Source organism: Herpailurus yagouaroundi, unplaced genomic scaffold (genome assembly GCF_014898765.1).
Source record: "Herpailurus yagouaroundi ecotype Mexico unplaced genomic scaffold, PumYag 182, whole genome shotgun sequence".
Classification (NCBI taxonomy): Eukaryota; Metazoa; Chordata; class Mammalia; order Carnivora; family Felidae; genus Herpailurus; species Herpailurus yagouaroundi.
In genome coordinates this window covers 39,212,424-39,225,610 of record NW_024412413.1, presented here as the reverse complement: position 1 = coordinate 39,225,610, position 13,187 = coordinate 39,212,424, and the positions used below count along the sequence as shown (strand labels likewise).

Below are 13,187 nucleotides of genomic sequence, written 5' to 3'. Positions count from 1 at the left end.
GAGCATTAACATAAAAGTCCCCAAACTCACCACCTTTATTGTTCCTCTAATCCACTCTGGAGAAGGGGCATTATTAGACAATCTCTATTTTTGGTTTTCCCTAAGAATTCTACCTTATTCAAAGCAGGGAGAGGTTGAGAATAATTATTTTGGTGAAAAGGTAAGACAATTGAGCCAGAATACAAAGAGCTATCATTCACCTATTCACTTGGCTCCTGCTAGGCTACAAACCAGATGTTAAATTGTTAAATGTCTAGAAACTAAACTGTAATCTCATATTCTTTGTGTACTATCTCCAACAGGGGTCGAAATTATTTATTTATTATCTATTTATTTATTTATACACTTTATTTTTAAGGTAATCTCCACACTCAACATGTGGCTTGAACTCAACTCTGAGATCAAGTCGCATGCTCCACCGACTGAGCCAGCCAGGAGCCCCCAGGGGTCAAAAATTTAGAACTCACCGTATCCAAATCATACTTAAGGCATCAGAGTAAACTATGTGTGCTTCATTGTTTGTTTCATCTCTCATTTCAATAGGGATGAATTAGAACCATTCTGTGCATAAAGCAGTTCCTAAAGAAGCATGTAAACATCTGATACATTGCAGAGATGCCAGGAATTATCAGAAAAGTTTCTGGAAGAAATGACATACAACTGCATCTTGAGAGTTTGGCAGGAGCTGGTAAAGTAAAGAAATAAAGCAAATGAACCACTATAAGCAAAGATTCATTAACGTGAACCAGCAGTGAATGTTGGGAAATTAAAAGTAGTCCAGTATTGGGGCGCCAGGGTGGCGCAGTCGGTTAAGCGTCCGACTTCAGCCAGGTCGCGATCTTGCGGTCCGTGAGTTCGAGCCCCGCGTCAGGCTCTGGGCTGATGGCTCAGAGCCTGGAGCCTGTTTCCGATTCTGTGTCTCCCTCTCTCTCTGCCCCTCCCCCATTCATGCTCTGTCTCTCTCTGTCCCCCAAAAAATAAACGTTGAAAAAAAAAATTAAAAAGAAAAAAAAAATAGTCCAGTATTAAGAGAGTGAAAAATATCGAAAGCATTATGAGAAATAAGAGGTAGGAAGAAGCCAGATCCTATTTTATAAATAGTATTAATCGTTGAGGCTAAGTAGCTTGGCCAAGGGCACATAGCTTGCAAAAAACAAAATCAGGATTTACAACAAATTTAACTTCAAATATTTCATTTAGCAGAGTGACCCAAATTTCCTAGGTCTTTCCTGGCTTATAACTGTTATCTCTACATCATTATTAATAGGGCCTTCTTTTACTCTATAAATACTCTGACTTGGGGGTATCTTTACCCTAGCTCTTAAGCCACCATGCTATTTTTTTCTAGACCAAAGAAAAATAGGTTTTCATTAACTTCTCATATTAGTGAGATTAACTGGTAAAAAAGATAATGCTGATAAAAATAATCATGTATTTGGAAGGGCTATGACTATCATCACCTTAACGAATAACGCAGTCAATATTTATCAGAGTTAAATTGTCTTTTATAAACATGCTTATTATTTAATAAAAGAAGGCAGAAAGAGCAACAAAGAAAAAGTCATAATTCTTCTAATTTTGTTCAAAGACAGTATGCATTCAGATACTCTAGTTATACCACAGCCATAAATTCAAACTGCCTAAAGAAAGGTAGATCACCACAACTCTACTCAATCTTGGCTAAACCAGGTCATTTCTGTTTGTACTAAGTCCTATGAAGCACTTGTTCCATAGCCTACCTTCTAAAAAATGAAAAGCTGTGGTTTTTCTACTGAAAATATTAACACCTGCAGCAGACTGCTTACTCCCCCTCATACTTATTTACTGACATGCAAAACACTGAATATGCCAAGTACTTGCTTTTCCCAGGGTAGACATGGGCAAGTGACAAGACCAGACCAACACAAATCCCTAAAGCGGAAATCTGATGCAGTCAGAGGACTCTCTTGGATAAGTTCCCCTCTTTGACATACACAAAATATGGAGAAGATACTTTTCACACTCTACCCGCTTTTTATTTTGCCCTCTGATGTGCATATGTAATAATACAACTGAGGAGTTGCGGCAATCATCCTGTCACCAGGAGGGGGACAAGGCTAAGAATAAAGTTCATATTTGGGGAAGACAGAAGAAAAAAACCTGAGAGATGCCCTTGGAGGTCTCACCAAACAGTTTAATTAACTTGAATGCTCTTCCTCTAAACTGTATCATATACTGTAGCACAAGGATGCTTACTTTTTTTTTTTTTTAATGTTTATTTTTGAGTGAGAAGGAGAGCATGAACGGAGGGGCAGAGAAAGAGAAACACAGAATCTGAAGCAGCTCTAGACTCTGAGCTGTCAGCACAGAACCCCATGCAGGGCTCAAACGCACAAACAGCAAGATCATGACAACCTGAGCCGAAGTGGATGCTTCACCACCTGAGCTATCCAGGCGCCCCAAGGACTCTTACTCTTTAGGTCATTTTAAATTTGATACTGTTTAATTACAGCTAAAATCATCCCAACCAACACAATGGTTTATCAATCAAGTGGAAGAAATTATTCAGGGTGATTATTATTGTCTTTTCAAACTCAGAAGCATGAATTACAAAAAAAGAAACACAAAGATTAAACATCTTAAGAGAAAAAAGTTGGGTTTTCATTTCCCCAGAGACAGTGTAACGGTCAAAAGTTAATACACATTGAGTATTTCCAATGTGCCAATTCTTTGTTTGATGGATTACTCAGTTAACCCTGACAACAATCCTAAGCAATATTATTCCTTTTTGAAAGAAGAAAAAAACAGAAGCATATAAAAGTTAAGCAACTTGCCCAAGGTCACACCCCGAGAATGGCTAAGGAAACATTCAAAATTCACATCATTTGACTCCAGAACTTGAGTACAAATATTTACAGACAGCTTAAGATAAATGCACATTAGCTATTTTTTCTATGAAGAAGAGATCCAAGTCCTCTGTTGAGCATGAAAAAAACAGACAGGAATTAAGGAACTTGAGAACCATGATTATAATTATGAACGAACATTACTGTTTTTGCAATGACAAAAGACTTCCTCATTTTGCACATAAAGAAATTAAGGCCCAGAAAGGAAAAGATGAAAATAAAGTGTAATTAGTGTAATAACGCAGTAATAGAACTCAAGTAACTCAGATTTTCTGATTCCTAGGCCAGAGTACTTCTCATTTACCAACCAATGCCTCCCCTTTAAAATGATGTATCCTATCTCCAATACACATGGGGAGAAAAATGAAATAAAGGTATAACAATATTTAAGGCTTACTAAGAGAGATTCACAAAATAGAACTCCCATATTTGATATTATCAGTTGATAAGTTTTGATGTGAGCAGATAGACAATAAAACCTGTTTATGGTATTGGACACACAGTAACACAAAAATGAAATAGTTCAGTGAAAAAATTATTTTGTCAGGATAACTATACTTCCTTGTTAACTGTTTGAAGAATCAGATTTTCTTGGAAAGTACCTGCCCATTAAAGGTAGGTAAGAATAATGACCATTTCTCATTGAATTTTCTAAAAAATGTATTTTTAGAAAACAATCTTAATAGCAACGAAGTATAAATGTTTTGACTAATTGGAGAACTCTGTATCATATTCTCCTTATACCAAAGTAACTTAACTGAGAATTATTGTTAATTTCTCCTAACAACTCAGATTACACAGGGATAGGCTAGATTGCTAAATTTAACTTTGAATCATTTGACAATGCTCTACATGTACTCAAAATAAAAGGAGATGGGAATGGAGAAGTGTACCATTACTCATATCAATACAAAGTACCAAAAGCCAAAGAGGGTGGGAAGACAGGAAGATAAACTCCCAATGAGAGACTCAATATATGAATTCCCAAGAACTGCTTATTCTTCTTCCTGGGAAGAATAGTTTTCATGAATTAAGGTAATATAAGAGCTCACTCATTTATCAGTAACACCAATTTCTATAAAATCTCAGGTCTCTAAAATAGTGTTTGGATATTTGGATAAAAGTAAACACAGAACTGGCTTACTCTGCAATATCAAGATATCCACAAGAAGCAGCTGCATGTAGTGGTATCCAGCCTTCATTATCAGGTTGATTAATATTTGCTCCATTTTCAACCAGAAACTTCACCATATCAACATTGTCATCAATGCAAGCCTAAAATCAAAAGAGAAAGCACAATCAGAAAAAATATGAAGCAATGCTCCTAATAATACATCCATAGAACAAAATCCCTACTTTGCAACTTTTATAACATAAATATTCTCTGTCAGTTTGCTGCTATTTTGATTGTATTGCCATCAAACAGGTCAATGGTACTAATGTGACTAGACAGTGCCAATCTCATGATAAAAATAAGTACATATTAAAATGATAACATTCAAAACATTATATAAGTACCAATAATAAAGCACTGGCTTTATAGCACTGGCTCCCAAAATGCGATCTGTCGAGGGGGGGAGGGATCCTTTCAGGAAATTGACAATGCCAAAACTACTCTTAAAATAACACTAAGATGGTATTTCGCCTTTTCATTGTGTTGACACGTGCACTTGACAGTGCATAAAGCAACAGTGGCAAAACTTGCTTGTGCTTTAGCACAAATCAAGACAGTGGCCAAAAAAACTATACTAACAAGTCACTGTATTCGCCACTATGCACTCATTGTTTTTTCTTTAAGCTATTTTTTGGGGAGCTTGAGTAGCTCAGCGGTTAAGTCTCCAACTCTTGGTTTCAGCTCAGGTCATGACCTCATAGTCTGTGAGATCAAGCCCCTCATCAAGATCTGTGCTGACAGCAAATTCGCAGATTCTTGGGATTCTCTTTCTGTCCCACCTCCAAAATGAATAAACTTTTAAAAAGCTATTTTTGGGGCGCCTGGGTGGCGCAGTCGGTTAAGCGTCCGACTTCAGCCAGGTCACGATCTCGCGGTCCGTGAGTTCGAGCCCCACATCAGGCTCTGGGCTGATGGCTCAGAGCCTGGAGCCTGTTTCCGATTCTGTGTCTCCCTCTCTCTCTGCTCCTCCCCCGTTCATGCTCTGTCTCTCTCTGTCCCAAAAATAAATAAACGTTGAAAAAAAAAATTAAAAAAAAAAAAAGCTATTTATTACTTATGAATGTCCTTAAAGTAGTATAAAATATAAATCTTATTAAATCTTGACCCCTGAATACACATCTTTTTAGTACTCTTTGGAACAAAATATGAAGCATGCAAAAAACACTTCTTTCAAGTATAATGACTGCCCTGAGGAAAAGTACTTGTGCAACTAAGATGCAAGTTGAACTAGCCACTTTTTCCATGGAATACAATTTTTAATTAAATGAGAAATTATACTTAGTCTAACTTGGATTTCTGTCATACTTTTTCTTAAAAATGAACAAAATCTGTCAAGAAAAACAACAGTATTTGTTGTCCATGATAAATTGAACCCTTTAAGAGCAAATGAACCAGTTATTTTAACTTTAAAATATTATTTATATAACACAGGTACAGTACTGCTATTTTAAAACGAATTAATAAAATACTTAAAATCCTCAGTGTTAACCTCTAGTATCACCAAATAGTAATATATTCACACTACGGAAACAAAAGTTCTTTGGGGTCTTTCAGTAACTAAAATTTGTTTTAAACATTTATTTATTTTTGGCAGAGAAAGACAGGACACCAGTGGGGGAGGGGCAGAGAGAGAGAGGGAGACACAGAATCCGAAGCAGGCTCCACAGGCTGAGCTGTCAGCACAGAGCCCTACACGGGGCTCAGACTCATGAATCGCGAGATCATGACCTGAGCTGAAGTTGGATGCTTAACCGACTGAGCCACCCAGGCACCCCTCCAAAAAATTTAAGAGTATGAAGTGGTCTTGAGACGAAGTTTGAGAACTTACAGTAAGTAAGAAGGAACTTTTATCAATGTTTACTTTGTGCCAGTAAGTACAACAAGTACTTTATTTTACTGATGTATATACATTATCCTCACAAAAACCCTCGTGAGAAACAAGAATTTTGCTTTATCTGCAGCACCTTAATATGGTTCTTGGCATGCGGTAGGGGCTTAACAGATGAATGATGAGAAAGCTAAGATTCAGAGATTAAGTAGCTTGAATAAGCCAGACAGGTGTGAGATGACAGAGCTGGCACTCTTAACAGTTGTTTAGATTCTAAAAAATATAATCTTTTCCCACACTTAACACTGCTTTCCACAGATATTCATAGTTTATCAACATATTTCTTGCCTATCTGTAATCTCAGCAACAGGATATCATAAGTTCTAGGCACTTACACAGCGTGCTATATGAATGAAACCAGTTTTTCTTTGCCCACCATAGAAGCGAAAGAAAACACTTTTATTTTTTAAAGTTTATTTATTTTGAGAGAGAGAGAGAACAAGCAGGGAGGGGACAGAGGATATGAAGTGGGCTCTGCACTGACAGCACAGAGTCCCATGCGGGGCTCAAACTCACAAACCATGAGATTGTGACCTGAGCCAAAGTTAGATGCTTAACTGACTGAGCCACCCACGTGTCCCCAAAAAACACTCCTAAATAGCACTTTCTTAGGGGAAAAAATGACAGAGTTGGTGTCAAGAAAAGCAATACGGACAAAGTACAAAGTAGGAAAAGCACTGACAGGGAATCATAGCTTTTGGTTCTAGGCTCTAGCTTTGGCAATGCCACAAATTTTATAGTGTTAGACAAGTATTTTAATCTTTTCAGGCTCTAGTATCTTTATCAAGTGGACAGAAGAAGCTGGTAGGTTATATATCTCTAAAATTCCCTAACATGTTTATTTTTTTAAAAAATGTTTATTTACTTATTTTGAGAGAGAGAGAATGTGTGCAAGCAGGGGAGGGACGGAGAGAGAGAATCCCAAACAGGCAGAATGCTGTCAGCACAAAGCCCAATGCAGGGCTCAATCCCACCAACTATGAGCTGTGAAGATCATAACCTGAGCCAAAATCAAGAGTTGGAGGCTTAACCAACTGAGCCACCCAGGCACCCAAGATTATATGTATCTGATTCTTCCCCTTGGAACAAGTTAAAAGGATTCTGATGGCAAGATTTCATAGTTCCCAGAATAGTACCTTACACATAGCAGATATTAAATGAATATACATAAGTAACATTCATATGGACTTCAAGTATATACTGCTTGGGGAAAAATTTGTTTTTCAAGAAGCAGGGGTTTATTTATTTTTTTTTTTTAATTTTTTTTTCAACGTTTTTATTTATTTTTGGGACAGAGAGAGACAGAGCATGAACGGGGGAGGGGCAGACAGAGAGGGAGACACAGAATCAGAAACAGGCTCCAGGCTCCGAGCCACCAGCCCGGAGCCCGACGCGGGGCTCGAACTCACGGACCGCGAGATCGTGACCTGGCTGAAGTCGGACGCTTAACCGACTGCGCCACCCAGGCGCAAGAAGCAGGGGTTTAAAGAAAGGGTTGGAGAGATTTGAGAACCACAGCTATCTAGTAACAAAACAAGAAACATCCATATTCTATTTATTATATTAGAAAGTAGTCTATAAAACATTATTTGAGATAGCTAATGACCCACAGTGGCTTGAATTAATATTAGATCTATTTGAATGCTTAATCATTAAATTTCCTTGAGACAAGACATTGATTTTCTGTTTTTAATGTTTACTTGTTTTGAGGGAGAGAAAGGGTGGGAAGGGAGGAGCAGAGACAGAGGAGAGAGAGAATCCCAAGCAGGCTTTGTACTATCAGTGTGAGCCCAAGGCAGGTCTTAATCCCACAAACAGTGAGATCATGACCTGAGCCAAAATCAAGAGTTGGAAGTTTAACCAACCGAGCCATCTAGGCGCCCCAAGAAAAGATACTGATTTAATTCTGTCACGCTTTTCATTCCGCCTGCTTTAATTTTTCCAGACTCCAAAACAGTATTCTTTTATCATCGATTGAAAAATATAAAACTGTTATTTGATAAATACATCTAATACAAATCTGATTATTCATTTTAAAAGAGACACAGAGAGAGAATGTGAAAGCATGTGAGTTGGGAAGGGGCAGGGAGAGAGAGAGAGAGAGAGAGAGAGAGAGAGAGAGAGAGAGAGAGAATTCCAAGCAGTCTCCTTGCTGTTGGCACAGAGCCAATGTGAGGCTTGAACCAATGAAGCCATAGGATCATGACCTGAGCCAAAACCAAGAGTGGGACGCTTAACTGACTGAACCACCCAGGCACCCCACAATCTGTTAAATTTTTAAAACAGGACACAAAAACAGTTTACCTAATATGATTACAATTTTACTAAGAAATATGTACAAAAAAAACTAGAATATACACTGAAGGTTAACAGTCATCACTGGCTGTGAGACTAAGACCAATTTTTATTTTCTTCTTTAAATTTTTCCTTATTTCCAAAATGTTTACACTGAATAGGCAGTATTTACATAAGAAAATTTAAGACTTTTTTTTGTTTTAAGATTTTATTTTTGGGGTGCCTGAGTGGCTCAGTAGGTCGAGCATCTAACTCTTGATTTCAGCTCAGGTCATGATCCCAGGGTTGTGGGATTGAGCCCTGCACTGGGCTCCACGCTGAGCAGGGAGCCTGCTTAAGATTCTCCCTCTCTTTCTCTCCTCCTCTGTCTCTCTCCCCTGTTCGTGTGCATGCTCTCTCTCTCTAAAATAAAAAAAAATTAAAAAGATTTTATTTTTAAGTAACCCTTACACCCCACATGGGGCTCCAACTTGACCCAGAGATCAGGAGTCACATGCTCCACTGACTAAGCCAGTCAGCCTGTGCCCCAAGACTTGATTCTTAAAAGAAAAATGCTAAATCTACTGTATTATAATATGGAGAAACAACCAAACCGTTGGTTAAAGTGTAAAATTCATACGACTTCAAAAAACCATTTGACAATATCTACTCTAGCATAAAAATACAAAAGAATTGATAAATAAATAAACGGAGTGGAGTGTATGTGTGTTAGGAGATTCTATTCATAGGATCCTATACATCAATGAGAAAAGAACATCAAACTAAAAGAACCACTGCTACCTTCAACAACACAGATGATCTTCACAGACATAGATGAGTGAAAAAAGGTAGACAGAAAGGATACATACGGTAGGTTTCTAGGCAAAACTAATCTCTGGTGTTGAAGTTCAGAATAATGATCAAATTTGTGGAGAAATAAGAGGAGCATGGGGGTGCTTTCTGGAGGACTGGAAATGTTCCCTATCTTTCTGATTTTTACTTAGGCATATTCGTATGCAAAAATTCACTTAATTGCATGCTTAAAAGCCATGTATTTTACTGCAAATTATATCTCAGGTTAAAAAAAAAAATTAACAGGCTACTATTTTTTGAAAGCCTACTCTATGTATTACCTCCAATATAAGACACTTTACTTATCTTTCTCTAAATTGTACATGCTAAAATAGGTCTTCCTTTATTTTCTATCCCCTGGTCCCTGAAACTCCACAATCAAATGGAATCTCTCTTTTAACTGATAACCTTTAAATATGATGAACACCCTCACCCCAGAATTCTCACATACTCTCTTTTAAGCTAAATATCTCCAATTCCTTTAGCTACTCTTCTTATCATGTATACTAAAAAGCATATATGCCAAAGCCCTAGAAATATAGGGAAGCCGGAAGGATCACACTGCAATATAGCAGGCTTGCCCATAAATATCAATGATCATATTAGGGCATAACAGCAGTAGATAGAGAAGTACTACAATATCATTGGGACATAAAGATAACTTCTCAGGACTAAGATGGTCCATATAGGTCTCATTAAGAAGTACATGTCTGGGGCACCTGGGTGGCTCAGTCGGGTTGAGCATCCGACTTCAGCTCAGGTCCTGATCTCGCGGTTTGTGAGTTCGAGCCCTGTGTCGGGCTCTGTGCTGATGGCTCGGAGCCTGGAGCCTGCTTCCGATTCTGTGTCTCCTTCTCTCTCTGCCCCTCCCCCACTTGTGCTCTGTCTGTCTCTATCAAAAATAAAAATTAAAAATTAAAAAAAAAAAAAAAAAAAAAAAATTATATGTGTGGGGGGCCCCTAGCTGGCTCAGTAGGTACAGCATGTGCCTCTAGATTTAGGGTCGGGAATTTGGTTCCCAAATTTTAAAAAAATTTTATTTAAAAAAAAAAAAAAAAAGGTATATGTTTGGGCAACGTTTTGAAGATTATATATAAGTTGTTCAACTAGCAACTCAACTAGAAGAAACTTCCCTGTGCAAATGCACTGTGATTTTCAAAATGCATAGAATAAACTAAGTAAATCATCCAGAGGTATACAAAGAGTATTAAGTTATAAAACAGGATAAAGCTATGTGCTAAAAGGTCTTTTCCAGGTAAGATCTGAACATAATGCAGAGGTGACAGGATTTGACACTAGAGATGGTTTTCATTCCACTTTCTACTCCCACACATAAAGGGAAGAGTACAACACATCCCATCAGTAATAATGGCTCAATTCAGCAGTACAGAGAAAAGCAGGAGAAAACATTGTATAATTTTAAGTAATGTTTGAAAAGAGTTATTAAGAGTTTTTAAGCAGAGGAGTGACATGATCAGAACAGTATTTTAGAAAGATTATTGGAAGCAATATGAAAAAAGAAGGGCCTGAACTGAGTCTTACCAGTTATACAGACTGATCTATAATGAGAAACTTAAGAGAAAATATGCAAGGTTTATTTGGGTGAGGGACAGGGAGAAGCCATTCACGAAAATAAATACTACAGGTTCAAGAAGCAGGTTGAGGAAAGAAAATGATTTCATAGCTTTCGATATGTTGAATTTATAGGTGTCTGTATACCTATCTAACCATGCATATCTAGTGGCCAGTGGTCAACTGGATATGCAGACCTAGAGCTTTGAAAATAAAATGTGAGATGAAAACATCAATTTGGGAATTATCTGCATTAAGATAATAATACAATGGGGCTTGAAATCACTCAGGGAGAGGATGCAGAGAAGTGATTATGAAAACAGTAAGAGAAATGTTAATATTAAATTATCCATATATTTTACTTGGAACACAAAAGTATTTTATTCAGTAAGTTAAAGAGAAAGTTCTCAAGAAGATTACCACTAGTACCAGCAGATGAATACACAACTAAATGATTATATGAAGAGGAACGTGATATAGTTACAGGGCTGTGCACTACTTACTATGGGAGCTCAGAAAAGGAGAACTAAGAAAGAATAGTGATAGTCTGGGAATATCTCCTTGAGGAGGCTCTATCCCAGAGCTTAACATATGAACAAGTGACAAGTGGTGTATGAAGATGCCAAATCACATATAGTGAGGATGAAGGTATGCAGGATCTAGAATAAAGTTTATTTTCCATCTTATGAGTAAACCTTTGATATTGAAGAGAAAAGATTTTCAAGACAAATGGTTAATTTTTAAAGCTTCTCTATTTTAAGAAGGCAACCCCCCTCCGCCAGCTCTTTGAAAAAATTAACCTATGGGTATAGGTGATTCCTGAAAATGAAACGTTGCTGATTCTGATTTAAAATACTTAAGTCAGTATAATGTAAGAAACACCAATAAACATACTAAAGCAGTTAATGTTAAATCTGCTTTTTCCTTTGTTTATAATTTACTAAGTTTTTGAAATGTTTTAATATTAATTAAATGCTAAAAACACTGTCACAAAATATACATTACATATGAATCTCAAGTTTGTGGTACAAGTTGTTCAAAGTGTTCTCCTGAACATTTATAAAGCATACACAAGAAACCGGTGAAGTACACCCATAAAAATACTGTCGCTAAGACAATCAAAAGCTAATACATGTAGCACATTAAGAGACACATGACTTGCTGACTTTAAATATCTGACTAAAATGTAGTCAGTTTATGGGGCGCCTGGGTGGCGCAGTCGGTTAAGCGTCCGACTTCAGCCAGGTCACGATCTCACGGCCCGTGAGTTTGAGCCCCGCGTCGGGCTCTGGGCTGATGGCTCAGAGCCTGGAGCCTGTTTCCGATTCTGTGTCTCTCTCTCTGCCCCTCCCCCGTTCATGCTCTGTCTCTCTCTGTCCCAAAAATAAATAAACGTTGAAAAAAAAAATTAAAAAAATAAAATAAAATAAAGACAGATTTTGGGTGGGGCATGTATAGCTTGAAAAATCATTAAATTTCATTCCTAGAGAAATAAAAAATATGTTTAGCAACTATGTAATTCAACTGAGTAAAATCACAATTATGAAATTAGAAGCATTTGAAACAAATTCTAATGCTATAATATTCCTTTTCACGAAAGTGGTTTTCTTTAAAGTATGTACTCTACAGCCAGGTTGTGCAGGATTAACCCAGTTCTGCCACTTATTAGCCAGGTGTTGCTGGATAAATTACTTAACGTCCCGTGTGCCACAGTGTACTCTGGAAACGAGGATAGTAATAGTACCCACCCCAAAAGTTTACTATGATAGGTATATGAATTAATATAGAAAGCACTTAGAGTAGTGCTTTTATGTTTGCAGATACATAATCCACATGCTAAATCACCCCCATTTAAAATTTTTTTTTATATTCTTATCTATAATTTACTTTTTCATCCCTCTGTAAATTATAAAACAAGGTTAAATGGTGGAGACTTGTCAAATATTCCTTTTAGTACCAGTTTGGTAAAAGTCCCAGCCACAATTATTTCTAAGATGACGATTAAATTATAAAAGATATACAAAGGATATCTTGGGATTTCAGGCTTCTTTCAAACTTTCATATGTGAAAATTTTTTTTTATTAATTTCTTCTAATGTTTATTTTTGAGAGAGAGAGAGAGAGAGAGAGAGAGAGAGAGGGAGGGAGGGAGGGAGAGGGAGAATATGAGCGGGGGAGGGGGAGAGAATGAGATACACACAGAATCTGAAGCAGGCTCAAACTCACAAACCATGAGATCAAGACCTGAGCCAAAGTCGGCCACTTAACCAATTGAGCCACCCAGGCGCCCCTATAAATTTTATATAAGTTCATTCATACAAATTATATACAACTCAGAGAAAAGAGAAAAGATTTAGTTGTATAAATGTCATTAGAGAACTTAAGTGAAAATGTAATTATAGTCAATTAGTTGAAACATTTACCATTTGTGCCTAGTCATTAGTAATACAGTTAACAAATGAATTTGAATATGGAAGTTCTCTAAATCAACTTTCATTTCCTTGACACAATTGTTTATGACTCTTACTAAGGAAGACTTGATT

At 37.1% G+C, this 13,187-nt stretch overlaps 1 protein-coding gene across 9 annotated transcripts in view; it reads right to left on the bottom strand.

The window, feature by feature from the left end:
- PPP1R12A (protein phosphatase 1 regulatory subunit 12A) overlaps positions 1-13,187 on the bottom strand; it is a 161,588-nt gene that overhangs the window by 104,508 nt on the left and 43,893 nt on the right. For all 9 annotated transcript variants that reach the window (XR_005795409.1, XM_040491344.1, XM_040491348.1 and 6 more), the window contains exon 2: positions 4,030-4,160. Coding sequence is in view for 8 of the 9 variants with exons in the window: in XM_040491344.1 (XP_040347278.1) it covers positions 4,030-4,160 (131 nt within the window). In the remaining variant the exon portion in view is untranslated. The remainder of the gene's footprint in view (positions 1-4,029; positions 4,161-13,187) is intronic.